This window comes from Pisolithus orientalis (genome assembly GCF_024613125.1).
Source record: "Pisolithus orientalis strain OTSU chromosome Unknown F5J12scaffold_24, whole genome shotgun sequence".
NCBI classification, from domain to species: Eukaryota; Fungi; Basidiomycota; class Agaricomycetes; order Boletales; family Pisolithaceae; genus Pisolithus; species Pisolithus orientalis.
Genome location: NW_026260805.1, coordinates 597,508 through 618,925, shown reverse-complemented (window position 1 = coordinate 618,925; position 21,418 = coordinate 597,508). Strand labels below are relative to the sequence as shown.

The 21,418-nt window shown below is 46.7% G+C and overlaps 5 protein-coding genes across 5 annotated transcripts; 4 read left to right on the top strand and 1 right to left on the bottom strand.

Annotated features, from left to right (window-relative positions):
- Window positions 1-117: 117 nt before the first annotated feature.
- F5J12DRAFT_723743 (uncharacterized protein) lies at window positions 118-709 on the bottom strand (the record flags this gene model as incomplete). Its single annotated transcript, XM_051741472.1, has 3 exons — window positions 118-207; window positions 268-442; window positions 516-709. Coding segments are annotated over 3 exons (459 nt in total), but the record flags the coding sequence as incomplete, so codon positions are not given.
- A 7,979-nt stretch (window positions 710-8,688) lies between these two features.
- F5J12DRAFT_723802 (uncharacterized protein) lies at window positions 8,689-8,967 on the top strand (the record flags this gene model as incomplete). The annotated part of the gene is made up of 1 exon (XM_051741476.1): window positions 8,689-8,967. The coding sequence occupies one exon, from the start codon at window positions 8,689-8,691 to the stop codon at window positions 8,965-8,967; it is 279 nt and encodes a 92-aa protein (XP_051598198.1).
- A 4,056-nt stretch (window positions 8,968-13,023) lies between these two features.
- F5J12DRAFT_251569 (uncharacterized protein) lies at window positions 13,024-14,020 on the top strand. Its single transcript, XM_051738596.1, has 2 exons — window positions 13,024-13,140; window positions 13,196-14,020. Exon 2 carries the CDS (start codon window positions 13,231-13,233, stop codon window positions 13,828-13,830), a length of 600 nt encoding a protein of 199 aa, XP_051598197.1. The 5' UTR covers window positions 13,024-13,140; window positions 13,196-13,230; the 3' UTR covers window positions 13,831-14,020.
- F5J12DRAFT_251551 (uncharacterized protein) lies at window positions 13,989-15,512 on the top strand. Its single transcript, XM_051738595.1, has 3 exons — window positions 13,989-14,195; window positions 14,250-15,203; window positions 15,264-15,512. Exons 2-3 carry the CDS (start codon window positions 14,265-14,267, stop codon window positions 15,285-15,287), a joined length of 963 nt encoding a protein of 320 aa, XP_051598196.1. The 5' UTR covers window positions 13,989-14,195; window positions 14,250-14,264; the 3' UTR covers window positions 15,288-15,512.
- Window positions 15,513-19,275: 3,763 nt separating this feature from the next.
- On the top strand, window positions 19,276-20,549 carry F5J12DRAFT_251464 (uncharacterized protein). Its single transcript, XM_051738593.1, has 3 exons — window positions 19,276-19,454; window positions 19,509-20,462; window positions 20,520-20,549. The coding sequence occupies exons 2-3, from the start codon at window positions 19,524-19,526 to the stop codon at window positions 20,541-20,543; spliced, it is 963 nt and encodes a 320-aa protein (XP_051598195.1). The 5' UTR covers window positions 19,276-19,454; window positions 19,509-19,523; the 3' UTR covers window positions 20,544-20,549.
- The last annotated feature ends 869 nt before the right edge of the window (window positions 20,550-21,418 follow it).

Below are 21,418 nucleotides of genomic sequence, written 5' to 3'. Positions count from 1 at the left end.
GCATGATCATGAATGATCAATTGAATGCTCTTTGGTGACTGCAGTGAACTGAGCTTAACATGCTCACTGAAACTCATGAGGACATCCTCATCACCCCCACCATCAATATCATCATCATCATGATCTTAGCTGTGTATGATTGGCTTCAGCATCCACCTGGTTCCTAATTAGTTTCATGGCTAAGTGGTGGTGATCAACATGAAGGACCTATGTGACTTCAGGTCAGTGGGACTGGAGTGAGATGAGAAGAGCAGAAGCTGGACACACCTGAATGGCAACATCCTTACCATTTGAGCAGTCCTGATATGCATCTTTAAGTGAGCCATGCATTTTCTCATTGGGCTGAGTGCTGTAGTTATGGGCTGCTCCTTTATTCTGAATGTCCACATGACATGTTTCCAAAGATGGACCTTTGGAAAATTCCAGTCCATTTTGAGGTGTCCTGCTAGCTCACCATTAGCCACATGGGAGACATACTCCTAGGTCAGAGTGGGGGATCAACAGTCAACTCTAACAGCAAGGAAATATCATGTACCTTTAGCTCACTTCCAAAAACCAACTGTTCCCTCTCTATCAATTCAAGGGTCCTGTCAGTGTGCATGTCCAGCCCAATGAGACTGTCCAATTCTAAGTAGCTGTGGAGCATCCATAGGAGCTGGTAGCCTTCACAGCTTACATCATTTGTCAGAATATTCAAAGCAGCATAGAAGGTTTGCTTGTGAGTTTGTTGGCTTATACTGGGAAGTCAAAAGAAGAATCTCACCCATGCAAGATCTTGGAGTTTGTTCCCATCAGCATGGCTTACATGTAGGATGCCATTGAAGTGCACCAAACCTTGCCAGCTTGGAAATGCTGCAGGCCTGCATGCAATTTAGGATTAGGATGTCTTAGTGAAGTAAATAGAGGGTAGTACATACTGCTCCTCAAGTTGCACTGCATACTTATGCAGTAATTTGCTTAAAAGAATCTTGAGTTCTTTGAGTGAGTGGTGCCCAAAAAGACCATCATGCAGAGCATGGAGGTGGTCAAAGCTCACAGCTTCCTCTGGCTCTGAGTTCTCAACCTTCCAGAAAATGTTCTTGTGATTTGGTTGTGTGGTTGGTAAGAGTCACTATTAAATACAAAACTCACTGCAACTGGCTGACTTCTTTTCCTGATAGATGGTGAGGGCTTCTTTTGCCTGTCTTATGGTATGTGTTGGAAATGATTTGGCAAGCTGGGATAACTCCTTGAGGGGAACCAAACAAACTGGGCATGGATGTTTACTCTTCATGCCTTGAATTAGGCTCATCATGCATCTAATGTCAACATAGTTATTAGTATGTCAATTCACACTTGTAGTGCCCTCAACTTACTGTTCTTCATAATCAGCAGATTGTGGAATATATACTACAGGACTATTAGCTGAGTGTAAAGACAGGATGTGGAAAGTGCTCACCTCAGTTGGGTTAAGTAGCCAACTGAGGTGTGAGTACGCTACTTGAGTATGAACATGAATGTGATTATGTAATATGGCTAAATGTGTACTATAATACTAAGTGAGATGCAGACAAAAGTATAATGTGAAAGACAGAATATACAACACTCCCCCTCAAACATCATGGAGTCCAAGCTCATAAGCAAAGTGCTTGGCTTCAATGTTTGGAAGAGCCTTGGTAAGGGTATCTGCAACCATACTGCCAGTAGGACAGTAGATGAGGCAAAGCAAGCCATTATCAATAGCATAGCATATAAAATGATATTGAACATCAATGTGTTTTGTACAGGCATGGTAATTGCCATGGTGAGCAAGTGCAATTGCAGATTGACTGTCACAATGAATTGTGGTTGGGAGCAAGAGTGGGCAGAAAAGTTCTTGGATAAGGTGTCAAAGCCAGATGGCTTCTTTTGCAGCATGAGTAGTGGCAACATACTTGGCTCCCATAGTAGATAAAGTAATGAGTTCTTGTTTCTTCAAGGTCCAGGATATCACTCTGCCATTGAGCAGGAAGGTGTAGCCAGAAATGGCATGCCTGTGCTCCTGCAAGGCACCATCTGTGTCCATATAGCCCTCAAGGCCATACCTATCACCTCCAAATGTCAATGTGAGCCCTTTCATGCCTAAAAGGTATCTAAATATTCTTTTTATGCCCTCCCAATGTGCTAACCTGGGATTATTTCAGAATTGCAACAATGTCACAACAGCAAAAGCCATGTCAGGGTGTGTGGTGACCACTAGGTGCATCAGCGAGCCAACAGCTTCATGATACAGCACATTTTTCATGTGTGCAGCCTCAGCATGCATTTTCAGGCACTGGGCAGTTGAGAACTGGACTGAGGGGTCCATAGGCATTGCAACAGGCCATAGATCTACAAAAGTATATTTTAACAGCATAGAATTGATGTAGGATGCCTGCAAGAGTGAGAGCCTGTGTGCTGAGTGATTATGCACAACTTTTATTCTGAGTAGGGATGAGGTGGGGCCTAAATCTGTCAACTTGAAGTTTGCAGCCACTTCAGATTTGAACCTTTTGATTAAGCTAGGGTTATTGCCAGTAATGGTGCTGTTGTCAACATGTAATGTGAGGAGTAGGATGTCCTGGCCTATGTGCATGAAGAAAACACCCCAGTCAGCTTCAGTACAATGCATACCAAGTGTAGTGAGTGTGGTGCACAGCTGCTCATACCACTTCAATGCTCCTTGCTTTGATCCATAAAGCACTATGTGCAGTTGGGCAACAGGGTTTTTATATTTGCTGTTAACTGAGAGTCTGGGTGGCAGTTGCATGTAGATTACTTCATCATCATCCAACTTCCCATTTAGGAAAGCACTCTGGAAGTTGAAAACATCAACATCCCAGTTGTTCTGCACTGCAATAGCAAGGATGGTGTGGATAGATGCCATGCATGCAACAGGTGCATAGGTATCATAGTAGCCAATGCTGTGGACCTGTGAGTAGCCTTTTGCTACAAGTTGCACTTTGTATTTTTCAATTTCTCCCTCCATGTTGTGTTTGATATGGAATACCCATTTACAGCCAACCATGTTGACACCTTGTGGTCTCTCAACAATGCTCCACATTTGTGCTTCATCCAATGAGGTAAGTTCTTTATTAATTGCTTCCTCCCACTTTGACCAATCAGGTCTCACACAAGCATCTTTGATCATGATGGGATCTGTCTGTTCTAGCTCTGCAGTCCCAGCAACCAAGGCAAAAACTTCTTCATCATCTTCATCCATCACCCCCATCATACCCAGGTCTGCTGTCTCTCTATTCTCCTCTTGTTGCAAGCCTGGTTGTATTCCTCAAGGTAGTGGTAGTGTAGGCAGTAGGATTCATCTGTCATATGTACCCTCACCCTCACACAGGTGCCATACATATGCTGACTCAATGCATGTGTGACCAGAGTGACAGGTGGGTGCTGCAGGTTTGAACCTTGGTCCAAGGTGGTCAATGGGAGTACTTGGTGTCATAGGTGTGTTTTTCTGTGGTTTGTATGGCATGCTGATTGCTTTTACCAGCTATGTGTGAGGTGGATGATGCTCCCTTGTCATCTGTGATGTATTTCTCCCCCTCAAGCTGCATGCTGATAGGAATGGTGACCTCCTGCAAGCTGAATCAGACATTTTGTTCAACACCCACATGTCATGAGTCCTCAAAATAAATTCTGTGTGCATTTGTGTCCTTATTGAAGCCTACCCAGTGACCATCTTTCACATGCATGTCTAGTTTTGAACCATCAGCTGTGTGGACCTTGACATGGCAGCCCCAGATCAGTAGATCAGATAGATCTGGTTTCTTTTTATACAGCATTTTGTAGGGTGTCACTTTGTTGAGTGCATGGGTGGAGGTTCAGTTCTTTAACCAGTTTGCATGCATTATGGCTTCTCCCCATAGTGACTTTGGGAGACTGCTTGCATTTAGCATAGCACATACACATTCAACAAGTGTGCAGTTCAGCCTTTCAGCAACACCATTATGTTGTGGTGTATTGTGCACTGTGAGCTTCCTCTCTGTTCCTTTTAGCCTGAGATGACATGAAAACTCTTTGCTTAGGAACTCCCCACCCTGGTCTGAGCAAAGCCTTTTAACCTTCATGTTGAACTGTGTCAGTAGCCAGGCTTCATACTTCTGGTAGGACTCAAAGGTTTTGTCCTTTGACTTCAGGAGGTACAGGCTTGTAAAGTGAGTATGGTCATTGGTGTATGACATGAAATACTGACTCCTTGCATTTGTTTGGACAGGGGATGGTCCCCATAAGTCCATATGGATTTCATTGCCAACCTTGTCTTGGTGTGGGGGGTCTCAGATTTTTCCTATGGGTTTTCAGGTTGCCTTGGCATACTCACATGCATCACAAGATTCAATTGTTGCATGGGAAGGGTCTAGGCTTATTCCAGTTACAATGCTGCCCTTTAGCATTTGGTTAATAGTGTCCAGTGATATATGGCTGAGCCACACATGGATATCTTCCATGGTAAGGGTTACTCTTAAGTTTTCTAAGCCTGCATAAACCTTCTGTGTGGCTTTGGTTGTGTAGAGGCCACTGCTAACTGGTACTTCCCCAAGGAGCTTCTTTTGTCCATTAAAGATCTTGCAGCATGAGTCATGGAAGAGTATGGCATATCCACTTGTGTCCAGGCAGCTAATGGATACCAGGGTCATGCCAATCTTAGGTGTATGCAGAACATCCTTTAAGAGGATATGAGTGGGCCAATTGCCATTTGGTAGGGATATGTACACATCTCCTTTTCCAATGGCTTTGAAGGTTCATTTGTCCACTGCAGTAATGGGTTTGGGAGTAATGGGCTTATAGTTGACAAAGTTTTCCTTGTATGATGACATGTGATGGGAGGCTCCAGAGTCATATAGAGTAGTGTAGCTTGGTGGTCTCATGTATGCACTAGTAGCAAATGTCTCTGGGGATGGTTGAGCTTTGTTGACCTCAGCTTCATAGCTGTCATTGATATGTGCAAGCCATACCCCATCTGGGTCATTGCTACTGTTGTCCTTGGCCACTGCTGCATGCTCTTTTTGCTTCCCTTTGTTCAGAGACTTCCCTCCACTTTGTGAGTCATCCCCACTTGACCTGCATTCATGAGCTCAGTGCCCACATTTTCCACATTTGTAGCAAGTTCCAGCAAACTTCTTCTGCTTTCCTCCAGCTGAGTATGCTGCATCATCTGCATCACTAGACTTCTTCTGCTTTGTGGCAGAGCAGTCATACTCATCTTGTACTGCGTCCATGAGAGTCACAGTTGTTAGGGTAGTGGAAGTGGAAACTTTTGCAAGCACAGACATTGCTCCAATGACAGAGTCAAAAGAGCTTGGGAGGGATGTCATGACCATAGCCATGTAGCTTTTGTCTGTTAGGGCTTGGCCCATTGAGGCAAGTTGTTTGTGTGTTTGCTGCATTTTGTCAAAGTGTTCCCTGATGTTTCCTTTCTCTGTGCATTTTAAAGTTTGGAGCTTCTTCAGCAGTTCAACTGATACAACATGAGAGCACTTCTCAAAGAGGTTGGATAGGTATGTCCAGATGTTGAGTGCAGTAGTGAGACTCTTTATTTGGATGAACAGTGTGTCAGGGATCATGCTGGTGATTTGTTGCTTTACAATGGCTTGGCCAAGCCTTCATTCTTTTAGAGTAGCTTGGTAGTTTGTCACTTCCTTTTTCTCCTCTGCAGAGATAGGAATCCAGCTCTCACTCCAGTTTGCTAGTGTCTTGGGGTTGACTGGCATTGTCTCAGTACCATCTGTGTACCCAAGCAGCCCATGAGCATCCAAAGACCACATTAGCCTGTCCTTGTATGTTACCCAGTTCTCTCCATCTGCCAAGAGCTTTGGGACCTTAAGGAAATCATCTCCAAGCTTGGATGTGAATGACATGTTGCTACAAGTTCCCAGTTAGTGAGCACCAGGGCTCATAACCTGTAGAATATCTACTCAGTTGGGTTAAGTAGCCAACTGAGGTGTGAGTATGCTACTCAAGTATGAAAATGAATGTGATTATGTAATATGGCTAAATGCATACCATAATACTAAGTGAGATGCAGACAAAAGTATAATGTGAAAGACAGAATATACAACACAGATAAGATGAGAATCAAGGGAAAGAGCCACCAAGTGATCTTGTCATAGCACTCATATTTGTATCCTAGCTTTGAGAGTTCAGCAAGTCTATCAATGATACAAAGGAATGCTTCATGCCAAATAATGCATTTGTAATTGGTGTAGTCAGTCTTCCCCTCTTCTTTGGCAGACTTGGGAACCTTGCATAATATACATGAGCAAGGATGCTGAAGCCTGCACTCAGTAACTTACAATTGGCAACCAGCCAATGACACATCCACCACCAAAGCACTCTCCATTTCTGATGTTCATGGGCAGATCTCCACAATGAGCTACAACAGGATAACCTTTGACAGTTCCATGGGAACTTAGATGTGTTCAGTCAGCATATAGGATAAAAGCAAACAGGGCCACATTTTCAACCTGAGGTAAACAAGACTAGAAGCAAGCACAAGTTAAACACAGTATATACAAAGTGTACAGGTTATTACAACATACTTGAATGTCCCACCAGCAATCACCAGTCCATGGTTCTGAGTAGAATCTCTTGTACTCATGGCCATTATGTCAGAAGACCTGTTGGGCATCCCAGATGAAGTGAGGTGCAAGGAGGGGGTTCAATAAGAGATCAAGAGCCCACTCCCATAATGAATGCACATAAACTGGGAATGTTAAGTTCTCTCCTTTATAAGGTGCAGTCATGTTGTGTCATGTAAACTAGAGTAGAAGCTTGTGGATGAATGCATGGAAGCTCACAGTGTATGAAGAGAAAGAATGTACCAGTGTCACCTGCATGGCTGCCCTTGTCCCATGCACATTGAAGGTCAACATCATTCTGCAAGGTAACATTTGCCTTTCCTTGGATGATGTGTGAAATGAGGGAAAGCAGCCCATTGATCTGCGATGCATTGAGGCCTGCTTGCAATGCTATTTCAGTGAACAAGTAGCTGCCCTCCTCAATAAATGGGCACCATGGGTGTGGATTGGGGGCCATCATAGCAGTAGCACACTGACCAAATTCTTCTTGTGACTGGAAAAGCAATGGGGTATTGCTGTGGGGATGGAACTCAGTCTTGAAGTCAGCAGGCAGCTGTTCAGGGGATGGCATTCAGTCACTACCATTACTTGCCATGGAGACATTTGATTGATCTATTCATATCAAGCATGTATGTACTTAGTATGGTGCACTCAGAAACCAGGTAGCACTGAGTTCATGCACTCACCACTTTGTGCAACAGGATCTCCATGAGGCTCCCACATGTCCTGATCAACAAAATCCATGTGTCCTGAGTGCAAAATGTTGGGAGCTGTAAAGAAAACAGCCCTAAGTGCAGGTGTATCATAGGTTGAATGAAATGCACTTGGCAATCCATTGTTATCTTCATTAAGTGTGCAGGCTACTTGAGAAGGGCCTGCCTGCATGATGTGTGTGCACACTGTTGAGTATGCAGATGTGACCAACACTACCCTCAATTCCTCAGCTGAGAACAATACACAGTGAAAACTAGATGCACCTTGCTCCTTGTCCCTCTCATATTCCTTAGTAGCATCTATTCATTGTATTTCCCTTGTTTGATGAGCCACACAGTGTGTTGCATGGCTCTTGATGCCCTGAGGTTGAATAGTTTTCCACAGATTTAGCACTTGGACATTTTCAAAAGTGTTTTTTCCAAATAGTTATATTTTGTGTGATGAATGGGGGCCATTTCTGAAACACTGAAGATGAAGGGATTGCAGTGGTTCAGGAAAAAAGGGCAGGGGATCATGAGGAAGTACATACCAACAACATGCAGTGCAGGCCACCACATTGCAATGCTGCTGTGATGATCTTATGGCAATCTTACCCTGAAGATAATGGAACTCATTGCATTATCATATCTCAGTTGCATTTCCAGAACATTATGATGATCATTATTAAGCAGGAGAGGGGTTTCATAATGCTTATTACAATTTGTCATCATTGGCATGATCCTAACCATTTTTGTGACATACTGAGAGCTGATGTGGGTGTCCCAACTGTGGAGGGATTTGAAACATAGGAAATGGTTTTGGTTTGGTCATGATTCTGAGCAAGATCCTGGGCAGGGAGGACTTGCACTCTTTTGCCCTGCTTGCCCACAACCAGGCATTAATTTACCTCCAGATTGGAGAACTCACTACAGCAGGTAAGGGGCTTTAATACATAGGCATTCCATTTCTAACCCCCTTCAGTGACACTGTGATGAGGCAATATGTGATGGATGGCAACTTCACTGCATAGCATATGAAAATGAACAAGCCAGAGCTGGATGTGTCATTATCAGATGGAAAAGGCTACATGGTTTCTGAGGCACCCTATCAGACTCATCTCCAGCAGTCTTTGGATAACAAGGAGGTAAGTAATAGTAATTGGAGGCTTGAAGGCCCTGGAATATAAAGGACCCACCATACTGTTAGAGATCCACCTGCAGCAATCACAGGGCCATCAATGCTGCCAATATCAACAAGTCTAATCTCTGGTCCACTGGCATTGGTGCAACAGCCTGTGCAAGACATGGTTGCTTTGTTCCCCATTCTGTGGTGGATTTTCAAAATGGGGAAAGGTAAGTTGGCTTGTCAGGCAGAATGGATGCATTGGAGCTCACTTTGGGCCAGGTATATGAACACTGACTACTGCATCTGCAATGCTCTTGATTACCATTCCCAAAGCATCCAAAAGGCCCTTGTCATTTATGATGTAGGGTGCCAATGGAGTATCAACTTCTGGAGTCAGGTAAAGTCCAGCTGCTCTCTCACTCTTCCACATGGCCTCCAAATCATTCCTGCTGTGGGGAAGTTTCATCTGGCTGCCCACAAACTCTCTTGCTTTCCAAGATATAGCCTCAACTTTGTCAAGGGTACTGGCCACCTGGATGGTGAAATTTTGAAGACATTGTGAGCTCCATTCAATAAGATCTCTCCAATTGCAAGGTCTATGACTCAAGCCCACAGACAAGAGGTGTATGATGATCATATGAGAGATTCTAACTGGAAAAAAATTGTGGGCATAGGTGAGAGATCTCTTCAAAGAGAAGAGAGTTTAGACTGTTCCTCTCAGTCCCTTCACTGCTAAAAAAATACAAAACTTCAAACAAGTGTCTGGAGGAAATGAATCAGGCATATGAGCAGTTGAAAGCTGTCCTAGACCCTAGTAAGGTTATGGGATGGGAATTGGATGCTCTAGAGGCAGAGGCAGATTGAGGGGAGGCCCTAGATATTTATTTGTTGAAGGGGACAAAGGTCAGTCAGTTTATCCCAACCATGGGCCTGTCTGATGATCTGTAGCCCCTACCATTGGTGAAGTGCAGTTAAAGCTCATGAAAAATCCACCTTCATTCTCAGGAAACCTTGGTTCTGTGGCTTGGCTTGCAGAAGGAATCAGCATAGAGGATGCACAGTAAGGGCTGTCATTCCCTGAGGTGATAGCTTGCTAACCAGACCTCCTGCAGAGATAACTGGAAAACCAGCAGGAAAAAAAAGGGTGTGGGTGAGCCCTGATGATGACAATGAAGCTGGGGGGGAGCCCAGTGAAATGGCTGGGACATCAGACTCAGAGGCAGAGTTGGAAACTGGTGGGGCTAGGCCATCCAAGGCAACTCTGGTTGTTGAGGAAGATAGGCTTGACTCTGGGGCCTCCTCATCTCAAAATACCCCTCATGACTCCAGTCCTGCTTGGCATGCCAATGGGGACCAGATGAAATTTTTAAAGACCCTTTCCATCATGCCCAGGTACCAGGATCTCATTGATCTTGTATATGCCTTACCAGAGACAGTAAGTGCCAATCTTGCATTGAAGACTGGGTTAACAAACATATGGCACAGGAACCTGATATGGAACCCAGGGTAGGGTTGCCTGAATGGGCATCATGGACTTGGAGTGCCCAGTATCTGCCCCAAGAGATCCATGCCAATGGGGGTTCCTTCTGGAAGACACTGGGTCAATTGCAAGCCCAGAGGTTTACTTCCAGGGTGAAAGGTCTTCCTGTGGTACTTGGATTTGGTATGTTGTGGAGGGAGTGCAAGAGGGCACAGGAAGTAGAAGAGGATGACCCAGAAGTTGCTAATCTAGGTTTCTTGCTGGACTCTAAGCTTGATATCAGCAGAGGTGAAGATGTTTTAGCTGCAGTGGGGGAGGTAATTGCAAGGTTGGTGCAAAATTCTGGTGACTCAGAGGAACAGGGAGGCTCTGGGAAAAAAACTGGTGGAGATGTAGAGCACTCTGGTGACAGTGGGATGGTTGGTGAGGAAAAGAAACCAGAGGATACACCCCAGGAGAAAAGGAAAAGGAAAAGGGGAGGCAGTGGGAATGTTGAGAGCAAGAAGAAGATGACAAAGGGGGGTTCAAGGGAGCATGGGGTTCAGGAGAAAGAGACCAAGAGACCAAGCAGACTTCACCAACCAACCAAGAGAGCTCTGGGACAGGGTTTGTAGATACAATTTAGATGTTGTAACTTCCAGGGGGTTTGCTGGAAATCAAAGCTTGCTTCACAGCTAACCTAATCTCTGCTGCTGATGGATATACACCACCATCAACTCAAAGGTTGCTTCCAGCCAACTTAATTTCTGGCCAATTCCACATCCACTGGGGAGGTTAGTTGGGTCCCTCCAATAGTGACATTGGCTGATCCCACTACCAGGGGGTGGGAACCTCCAGTAGTGACATCAGCTGATCCCACTATCAGGGGGTGGGAACATCCAGTAGTGACATTGGCCAATCCCATGACCAGGGGGTGGGAACATCCAGTAGTGACATTGGCTGATCCCATGACCAGGGGGTGGGAACCTCCAGTAGTGATGTTGGCTGATCCCACTACCAGGGGGTGGGAAGATCCAGTAGTGACACTGGCTGATCCCATGACCAGGGGGTGGGAAGATCCAGTAGTGACATTGGCCAATCCCACTACCAGGGGGTGGGAACATCCAGTAGTGACATTGGCCAATCCCACAACCAGGGGGTGGGAACATCCAGTAGTGACATCAGCCAATCCCACTACCAGGGGGTGGGAACATCCAGAAGTGATGTCAGCTGATCCCATTTCCAGGAGGTGGGTCCATCTGCTAGTGACACTGGCAGAACCCACTTTCAGGGGCTGTCTTTATCCTCTAGTGAGGTTGGCCAGCCCCACTTCCAGGCAGGGGGTCCATCCACTGGCATGTTCAGCTGACCCCACCTCCACATGTTGGCCTACCCCCCCCCCTCAGGGCACACCAGCTGGTGTTGGTTAGTCCCACTTTCAGGGCAAATGTACACTTTGGGTGTCCCAGTTTCAGGACTAAGGTTGACTGAAGGGTCTGCTAGACAATGTAAAATAGAAGTGTTAGACAGTTCCATACAAAATGGTCCAAAAGGACTGCCCAGCTACCAAAGCAGTAGCATCATTGCAGCCCACAAGGCCCTCACCATCTTCACCACCCTCCCCCACCTCAAAGCTGTAGTGGTAAACTGTGCCTGCTCTGCAGCACAAGCAATACACTGATCTTGCTGCACTGAAACTGTGTTTGCCTGGAGAGCAGACATGAATGCAGTGTCTGCAGACAAAAAGCAAAGACTGTATAATATGTCAGTAATAGTAACAGACTACTAGATTGCTTACAGTCCTCCATCTTATCATTATTGGTTGCTTTCAGCATTATGGCAGAGATTTGTGATGTGTGATTAGTTGGGAGGAAGCAAGCTTGCAAGCACAAAAATTTTCATGGCACACCAATGTATTACATAATCATTACACAATCATGTGTAGACTGTCCCACACTACCGGAAGTACATTTCCTGCCTACTGCAAGTTTTCCCACACTACTGTAAGTTCATCCTGCACTATTTTGTGTACATTTCCCACACTTAATATTTGTGCAAATGCAACACTATATAGTACAATCTGTCAGACTGTAGCTGTGCAGAAGGTCAGATTTCAAGACAAGCTGTCAAAGAATGACTTGGACTGTCTTCTTTTCATATCCTGTATCCTGAGTCCTTGGAGTTCTGTGTCCTGCATATTAGCATGAGATGACAGATAGGAGCACCACACCAAAACTGGTTAGCTGGTACCAAGAAACACCCACAGCTTCGTTCCTCACTGATGGATGAATGTGAGACATCAAGTGTTGGTGCCATTGTTCAGGTCTGTGTTCGTTGCAACCTTCAGAAAGGATCTATAAAAGAGGCACCCTCGTCTGTGGAAAGTGTGAATCCAAGCCACAAGTGATCCAAAAGATATGTACAAAGTTCATAGATGTGGGTAAGAAATACTAAACTGGTCGATTTGAACCCAACTTGAATCAGTAACCTGAACAGGATTTATAATGCAGATTAGATATGATCACTAGTAAACACCTGCATGTTGTGATCGTCCGACAGTCCGATGATCGCAAAGGCTCAAGGAGTCAAGCTTCAAGTCGTGGAAGTCGATGCTGTCCACTGATTGCTGTCAACGTTGAATTCTACGTTGTCGAGTTTTTCCTCCTCGCCTCACAGTTTTTAAGGCCTTCTTTGATTTTCGCGGACCCAAAACACGTCGGAAGAGGAAATCACGGATACTTCGCTGCTGCATGTCGTGCTCGCATGCATGACCGTGACAAACGTGTTCTCACCACCAGTTGCGTACTTCGGGAGCCTCTGGTTCCCGTGCGGTTCGAAGCGATTGAACCAATTACTTCCATTGAACTCCTTGCATTGTGGACACACCACCGAAAATGCCCTACTGTGGTTCAGGCGTTAAAGGCGACCTCTTGGACCAATACTGAACGCCTTTTGCGGAACATTGTGGATGGCCGCTTTGCAGTCAAGTGGTGTTGCACTCAGTGAAACGCCCGGAAGGTATCCAATGTTTAATTTTGATATGGTTGCAAACGACGCCCCCCAACGGTGAGAGGGCTTCACGGAGATAGTATTTAGGCTTCGCATCTCCGAAATCGTGGACAAGCCCTACATGAAGAAAATATCCGATAAAATGTCGAAAGGAGTATACAGATGCATCTCGACGATGCAGCTGCGTTCACTGATCGGGACACTCATTATCAACCTTTGAAGTCAGCACTTCCGTTTTGTAACAAAGTGGAAGAGCCGATCTGGAAGGTAGGCTTTGTCCATCCTCGACGTTCGTAGAAGGTGGCTGATGTTAATTTGTTAGATGTCAGGTTGGTCTGGGGATGTGTAAAGTATTGAATGCGAATCTGCATATCACCAGAGCACCCTCGAGATGGATGGCGTAATTTGGAGAGTGATGCCAATCTAGTCGAGAAGGAACGACTGTTTTCCATTGAGTCAGGGGAGACTATGTTCAATCACAAGCAAGCCTGGAAGGCTCATCCTGTCTGTCGCAACCCTTGCCCAGAACCCGCGCCGAGTTTCAGCCGGTGGAGGCTTCCACCAAAAAGCGGAGCAATAGTTCTTCATCCTTCCTTACCCGTAGGTTGCATAGGTTTCCTGCCGACAACACTCCGACTGTGCTGTTATTTGGGACCATCATGTTTCATCCCCTCTGCCGTAGTTACCCTGCCTCGATGTGGTTTGACATCCTCGGATCATCAGACGTACAAAGACCAGCAAGGTGCGAAATGCATATGCAATATCCATCCAATCGTTGACAAATGCCCACATTGGCAGGTGGAGGGTATCCAAGGTATCTGCATTTCCCGAATATCCGAATTTCCCCTCTCCCAGTACAGCATTGGGGCTTCTTCCATCACCTCGTTTATTGATAAATTCTACATCCCAGCGTTGTGGACACAAATGGCTGGAGCGGTATTACAAAACAGGGTATAATTGATGTCGATAACGAACCCTGTGGCCCCATTTTTGTGAAATTCAACTCCACGATGAAAATATGGTGCGTTGTCCGGAGCTCTAGTCCTCAGTTATCTTTGTATCTTCACGATGGAAATGGTTTTTGACTCTGACTTCCGCTGCTGATATATTTTCTGGGAAGTGGACGTTCCGATTGAATCTCGACCCACGTGTTGCAATGTTGTACACAGGCGGCCGAAAGCATTGGAGAAGGGGATGCCTAGGGACTTATCGCCAATCTACATTGACCTTGTGCAATACGCACATGCAGCTTACTGGCCTACAAAAGGCCGGGCATCGACGGAAGCAAAGTTAAAACGCAGAGCTTGCCCACTACATCACAGGTCTGTATATGCTCCAATCCCTCCATACATCCCTGATGCGACGAGACGCCCTAGTATCTATCATCCGGCATGTCTTCCTCTTCCGAACCGTCTTATGCAGCGTCGCCCTTCGACCATGTGAAGGCGGACGTTATTTTAAGGTCTTCTGACGACGCTGAATTCCGCGTATTCAAGCTATTCCTCTCTCTCGCATCGCCATTCTTCGAAACCCTCTTTGATCTTCCCCAGCCATCAGAGGAGATGAGCACGGATGCGGAGTTCAAGGACGGACTACCCATCGTCCCTGTCTCAGAAGACAGCAAGACGTTGGATCAACTCCTCCGCTTCTGCTACCCCTGCACTCTGTCAGAGGACCCTGCCATCGAGGATTTTAGAGACGTCGTAAACGTACTAGAGGCAGCGAAAAAGTATTCCCTCGACACAATCGAGAGGACAGTATGCAAATCTCTGTTCAACCCCAAGATATTGGAGGTGAACTCACTGCGTTGCTTCGCGATTGCGTGCCGCGCTCGCATGCGGGATGAATGTGTTCTTGCTGCCAAATACACCCTTCGAGAGCCCTTGGTTCCGATGTGGTTCGAGGAGATCGAGTTGATTACCTCCAGCGAGCTCCTTTCGTTATTGACGTATCATAAAAAATGCGGCGACGCCGCCCAGGCATTGAAGAACGACTTCTCTTGGATCACAGCCGAATACCCTAATTGGAGTGCCGCTCCATGGATGGTCGCCCTGAATTCAAGTGGCAACTACTGTGGATGCCCTCGGTCAACGTCACAAAGATTCATGTTAAGTGGATACACGAGTGCTCAGTGGTGGGAGGTCTTCATGGACTCCGCTTTTTTGGATTTGCGCGACAAGCCGTGCGCGGAAACTGTTCGACAACATGCCGAAAAGGCTATACAGACCGTTCGGCAACGCGGTTGCGGTTACTGCTCTCCTGTAGTACCGGGAGCCATGTTAGCTTTCGCGACTTTCTTTGCTAACAAAGTTGAAGAGTTAATCACCAAGGTGGGTTCTTTCCCTGAGATACATTGCTTGGAGACATTGACCAACTTCATTTTGTCGCAGATCGAGTTGGACCTGAAGTTCTGACACCCAAGGAAACTTCCGTTCTTTTTTTTTTGCAAATGCCTGATTAGTGATCGGGGCACAAAGTAACCAGTAGCAGTGTTCTCACCGTTATCTTCAAGTGTTGTATGACGTGTTCTGCGCTATGTAAGTACGTGTTCCAGAGGTGTAGGGTAGTTTTGCCAGACTGGTCGTCAATGAGATCGAATTAATTACAGTAACCGTGTCCGTGTTACATTCGCAACAAAGATGAAATCAACTTTGCCTGGAGTATCACCTATGTACATGCGTGCCTTCGGTTTGACATCAAGATTTACGTACTGTATTAGTCTTGTTAGAAGCTTCTCGCGGGAGCAGAACTGGCCTATGAAAGGTCGGACGTCTCATAGCCGAAACTGAGCTTCAGTATACACACGTCTCTGACACGACGAAACACTCTGGCGGCTAGATCATACATGCCCGTCTCTACTGAACCTTCTTGCGCGCCGCCGCCCTTCGACCGTCTGAAGGTGGGTCGTGATTTTACGGTCATCTGGCAACGTTGACTTTTGCGTATTCAAGCTTCCTCTCTCGCATCGCCGTTCTTTGAGGCCCTCTTTGATCCCCCCTGACCGTCGGGGGAGATGAGCATGGATGTGGTGATGAAGGACGGACTACCCCGTCATCCCTGCCTCGGAGGACAACCAGACCCTGGATCTCCTCCGCTTCTGATACCCTCGTACTCTCTCAGAGGATCCCTCCTTTAAGGATTTCAGAGACGTCATAAACGTGCTCGAGGCAGAGATCAATGCAATCGAGAGGACAGGGTGCAAATCTCTGTTCAACCCCGAAGATATTGGAGACAAATTCACTTCGTTGCTTCGCAATTGCGTGCCACGCTCGCGTGCGGGAAGAGTTTGTTCTTGTTGTCAAACACACTCTTCAAGCTTCAAGAGCCTATGAGTCCGATATGATTCGAAGAGATTGAGTTCATTACTGCCACTGAACCCCTTGCACTTTGACATACCATTGTAAACGCGCGAATGCTGTTCAGGGTTTAAAGGACGACTTCTCTTAGGCCACATCTGAATACGTTCAGTGGAGCGTTGCCCCGAGGATGATCGGCAAGTCTTCTACCAGTGTCGGTTGTTCGAATTGTGCTTGCGCTCGAACGACGTCGGGGACGTACCATGTATTTTTCATGGAGGGGCAATTGCGCAACGGTGGGAGGTTTTCATGGAATCCACTTTTCTGGCATTACAGGACAAGCGCTGGGCGGAGGCTATCCGACAAAAGGTCAAAAAGAGGGTACAGACACTTCGACAACGCAGCTGTCGTAATTGTTCTGCAATGGCTCTTGGAGGCTTGCAAGAATTTGCAACTCTTTTGCTAGGAAAGTTGAAGAGTTAACCGCCAAGGTAGGTTCTTTTCCCAAAATGCGATGCTCAGAAACATCAAGTAACTTCGTTATGTCGCAGGTCAAGCTAGACCTGAAGCTGGGATACACTCAATTTGTTTTTACAAGCGCCTGGTTAGTGATCGGGTTCTAAAGAAACCCAGACTCCAGAGTAACCTTGTTCTCGGCGCTTTTCACCATCACCTCAATGTTGCATGACGTGCAAGGTAGTTTTGCCGGTCCGCTTGTAAATGCGAACGAGTCTGCCCCGCTCGCACTAAAAGGGCAAGGATGGGACCTATGTGTATTTTTTAGTCTCACATGTGGACCTGTTGGGTTGACATCAAGATTGACATACTAGTCTTCTCAGAAAGGGAGTCGCTCAGCGCGTAAGGCACTTCACATGCTACTTCCTGGAGGGCTTGGACAGGCCCGGCGGCCGTGGACAGCATCAACAACTTCTTTGGTCAAATTGTGGCAGGCTCGCAACGCACATGGGGTATTGAGTACGGGTGTTGCCACGCATGCATCTCTGAGCTTGTGCCTCAGTTGGGCAGGGATAAGAAATAGAAAAACTCCCTTGCAACATGGTTATGCTTCAGTGTGAGAACGGATATGCCACACTTTCGACCCCTCTGCGGCAGGTGCCGATTTCCCTTGCTGGCGGTCTGGAGAGGAGACTCAGAAACTGGTGAGCGACTATCAGGCTAAGCAGATTCCTTCAGTGGCCCTCATTGAAGACGAAGCACTGACCCACTTCTAAGGTGTAATTTGCGGCTTATCCTAGCGCATTGAATATTTAGTGCCATGTAGTACACTCGACCTACGCAACAGTAGTGGTGTACTGTTCATCTCTGTTTGTCTCGCAGATTCTGGTGCTGTTCGTTCTTTCGCGTGTGTCTTGCATGTTGCGATCATCTTTCTGTGGGTCCGTCCTTTCTCGTCTCATCAGCATGCTGATGTTCTACTCCTTTTTTTTTCACTACGCGCGCATGGCGCAACTATTTGCAATGGCAGGACTTACTGCGTGAGCCTTTACAGTGCACGTGTCATCGGCAGAGCAGCATTTACAAGTCTACGTTCGTTGGATTGCTTGAACCTTCTGACCTTTACCCTCTCGAGCTCAACACTGGATCTTCGTCCATTGATAAACGGCTCCGTCCCGCCTCCGATGGAAAAGTTGTCACAAAATCAGTATTCTGGAAGCAAGAAGGGGTTCCAGCTTCTCTGTTTGGTGGTTTGTGTGGGTCCCTTGCAACTTTTGACGTTTTAGTTCCATCTCGATGGATTTGTGCCAGATTCAACTTGGGAGAGTGCAATCGGCGACAGCCTTGACGTTGCGCCGCGAAGTCTTCCAACACCCGCTTGTATTCCATGATTGGACGATCCCAGAATTCTGTTCATAGAGATCGATGGACTGTATTGCTGGTGGCGAGCGGGAAACGTCCAGAAGGCACCCGACACTTAATGAAAACACAGCTGCTCGATTGTGAGGAGCCTTCATGGGCGCCACTTTCCTGCGCTGAGACTATCCAACAAAATGTGAAGAAAGCCATACAGACAGTTCGACAGCACAATTGCGTTCACTGTTCTTCGTCGGCGCCTGGAGGTATATGAGAATTCGGGACGCCCTTTATCATGAAAGTGGATGATTCGGTTTCAAAGATGAGTTCTGTCTCCGTTGTCGATGCTTGTAGAAGTTGAATGACTTCATCACACATGAGGTTGAGCTCGAGCTGCGGTTTTGAAAGGGCAACAATAACTTCTTTCTAGTTGAAAATGTGAGGGGATGTGTACGGCATTGAATGTGACCACTTGCCTTTTGTAAGTGTTCACGTGCGATGGATATACCATGAGGTTAGTCCCGAGATGGACGTGTTTTGAAGAGTAGATCACTATTACAAGCCAACCTGTACAGCTTGTCCCGTCACTTGGATTCCCAGGGCCAAACCCACGTTGAGAAGAAGCCATCCAGCCGAGAGTCGAAGCTCTTGCCTAACCTTCGCAGAAATAACCCAGGGGCAAAGGGCGACGGTATATCGTCCTTCCTTACTCACAGGTCACGTAGTATTCAGAGCGACGACAATATGAGCACGTTGCAATTGGGGGCACGACGTCTCATCTTTTTTTCCCTAGTCACCCACCCTTGGCATGGCACAACATTAATATCGCAGCCCATAAGGTACGAATCATGCGTGCAATGCTCATCCAATCATTGACGAGTACCCGCATTAACAGGTGTGAGGTTTGCAAGCTATCTGAGGACAGCCCAGGCCGCCATTGGAACAACCGGATTTCCCCCTCTCCCAGTGTAGCGTGGGGTCTTCTTTCATCACCTCGTTTATTGATAAACCCTGCGATCTAGCCTTGAGGACACAAACGGTGGTAATAATTTTTACAAAACAAGTTGCAATGGAAGTCGATCACGAACCCTGTGACCCATGGAGTTCCTTGTTCAGCGGTGGCAAAGGCATCCTTTTCAAATCCCTTTCCATGATGTATGCGAAGTGCAGCGTCCGGCACATCGAGGTACGTCATAACATTTACTTATCTGCGTATCTCCATCATGTGAACGGTCGTTGATTCTGGTTCCCTCTATCGATAAGCCCTAGGAAGTTAAATTGTCTGACTACGTGTTGAAGCACGTTGTGCAACGTGATGCCAGGATAATCAAAAGATTGGGGGATGGGGATGCCTGTGACTTGTTGCCAATCTACGTCGACCTCGTGCAGTACACGCAGGCGGCCTAACTGGCCTACAAAAGGCCGAGCACCGATGGAAGTACAGTTGAAGCGCAAAACTTCCGTACATTTCAGGTCCGTATATACTTCGATCTCCCCATACATCCCTGACACGACGAAATACTCTAGCCGCTTCCATCATCCATGTCCGCTTCTACCGAGCCTTCCTGCGCGCCGCCACCCTTTGACCATGTGAAGGCGGACGTCATTTTACGGTCATCTGACGACGTTGACTTCCGCGTATTCAAGCTGTTCCTCTCTCTCGCATCGCCATTCTTTGAAACCCTCTTTGATCTTCCCCAGCCGTCAGATGAGATGAGCACGGATGTGGAGTTCAAGGACGGACTACCAGTCGTTCCTGTCTCAGAAGATAGTAAGACGCTGGATCCACTCCTCCGCTTCTGCTACCCCTGCACCCTGTCAGAGGATCCTGTCCTCGACGATTTCAGAGACGTCGTTAACGTACTCGAGGCGGCCAAGAAGTATTCCCTCGATGGAATCGAGAGGACAGTATGCAAATCTCTGTTCAACCCGAAGATACTGGAGACAAACCCGTTGCGCTGCTTCGCGATCGCATGCCGCGCTCGCATGCAAAACGAGTGCGCTCTTGCCGCTAAATACGCCCTTCGGGAGCCTTTGGTTCCGATGTGGTTCGAAGAGATCGAATTAATTACCGCCAGCGAGCTGCTTTTGTTATTGACGTATCATAAAAAATGTGGCGACGCCATTCAGACGTTGAAGGGGGACTACTCTTGGATCACAGCCGAATATCGCCAATGGAATGCTACCCCGTGGTTGTTTGGATTGACTTCTGGCGGTAGCTACTGTGGATGTACGAGGTCGACGTCAGGAAGATTCATACTAAATGGACAGGCGAGTGTTCAGTGGTGGGAAACCTTTATGGACTCCACTTTTGTGGATTTGCGCGACAAGCTTTGCGCGGAAACCGTTCGACAAAACGTCGAAAAGGCAATACAGACGGCTCGGCAACGCAATTGTGGTTACTGTTCTCCTGCAGTTTCTGGAGGCATGCGAGAATTCGGGAACCTCTTTATCAACAAGGTCGAAGAGTTAATCTCACAGGTGAGACCTGCCCACTTTCGATACTTGATAGCGTCTGGTAACTTTCTTGTATCGCAGGTTGAACTGGAGTTGAGGCTCTGAAAGTGGCAGCGTCTACTTTGTTAATGTGTTCTGACATGGTGGTCGTGTGTAGGATATGAAAGGTGATGTTGTCCTATCTGTAAGTCTTCTCGCGTGCAATATATTTGTCACCGGGATATTTCTGGATGTGCACGCCGCGTCCGGTGGAACGGGTTCGATCACAGGTGAAGTTGGAAGACTTGTCCACTGACTTAGAGTCACTGCCCAAAACTTGCATTGAGCGTCAGCCTAGACACCCTCACCCGCTTTTAAACCAACTCGTGAGCAATAGTGTTATCGCCATTCCTTGCTCAAAGGTTCGATGATCCTTCTTGCGACGACAATTTGACTGCACTATTGTTGGCATGCACGACATCTTATCTCTTTTGCCCTGGTTATCTGTCCTTCGCATGAAACTACATTCTCAAATTCATTACAGCCAACAAGGTACACAACATGTGTGCAATACTCATCCAATCACTGAAAAATGCCGCAGGTAAAGGGTATGCAAGATGTCTGAAAACAGTCCAGGTCACGATCCAAATGGTTGTAATCTAGCACAACGTTCATCAACTTGTTTATCGATAGGCTCCCTATTCCAGCGTGTGGATACGAAGGACTGCAACAATTCTACAAAACAAGGTGAGATGGAAGTCGATAACGAACCCTATGACCCACGGCGGTCCCTGGTCGCCGATGGGAAAGACATCCTTTTGAAATCTCAATGCCATCATGTACGCAAGCTGCAGGGTCCCGTACGTCATGATATTCAGTTGTCTCCATATCTTCGTCATCTGAATGCTCATTGATTCTGATACTATCGATATAGCTTTGGGAAGTAAAAATATTTGACTGCATGCCGACGCATGTTTTGCAATATTGTAAGAGGGCGGCCG

What these genes read in the sequence shown, in the direction of transcription:
- F5J12DRAFT_251569 (XM_051738596.1), top strand. Translation starts at nt 13,231, where the DNA reads ATGCGAATCTGCATATCACCAGAGCACCCTCGAGATGGATGGCGTAAT.
- F5J12DRAFT_251551 (XM_051738595.1), top strand. Translation starts at nt 14,265, where the DNA reads ATGTCTTCCTCTTCCGAACCGTCTTATGCAGCGTCGCCCTTCGACCAT. An exon ending in TTGAAGAGTTAATCACCAAG is followed by an intron (nt 15,204 to 15,263) that starts GTGGGTTCTTTC and finishes ATTTTGTCGCAG; the next exon opens with ATCGAGTTGGACCTGAAGTT.
- F5J12DRAFT_251464 (XM_051738593.1), top strand. Translation starts at nt 19,524, where the DNA reads ATGTCCGCTTCTACCGAGCCTTCCTGCGCGCCGCCACCCTTTGACCAT. An exon ending in TCGAAGAGTTAATCTCACAG is followed by an intron (nt 20,463 to 20,519) that starts GTGAGACCTGCC and finishes CTTGTATCGCAG; the next exon opens with GTTGAACTGGAGTTGAGGCT.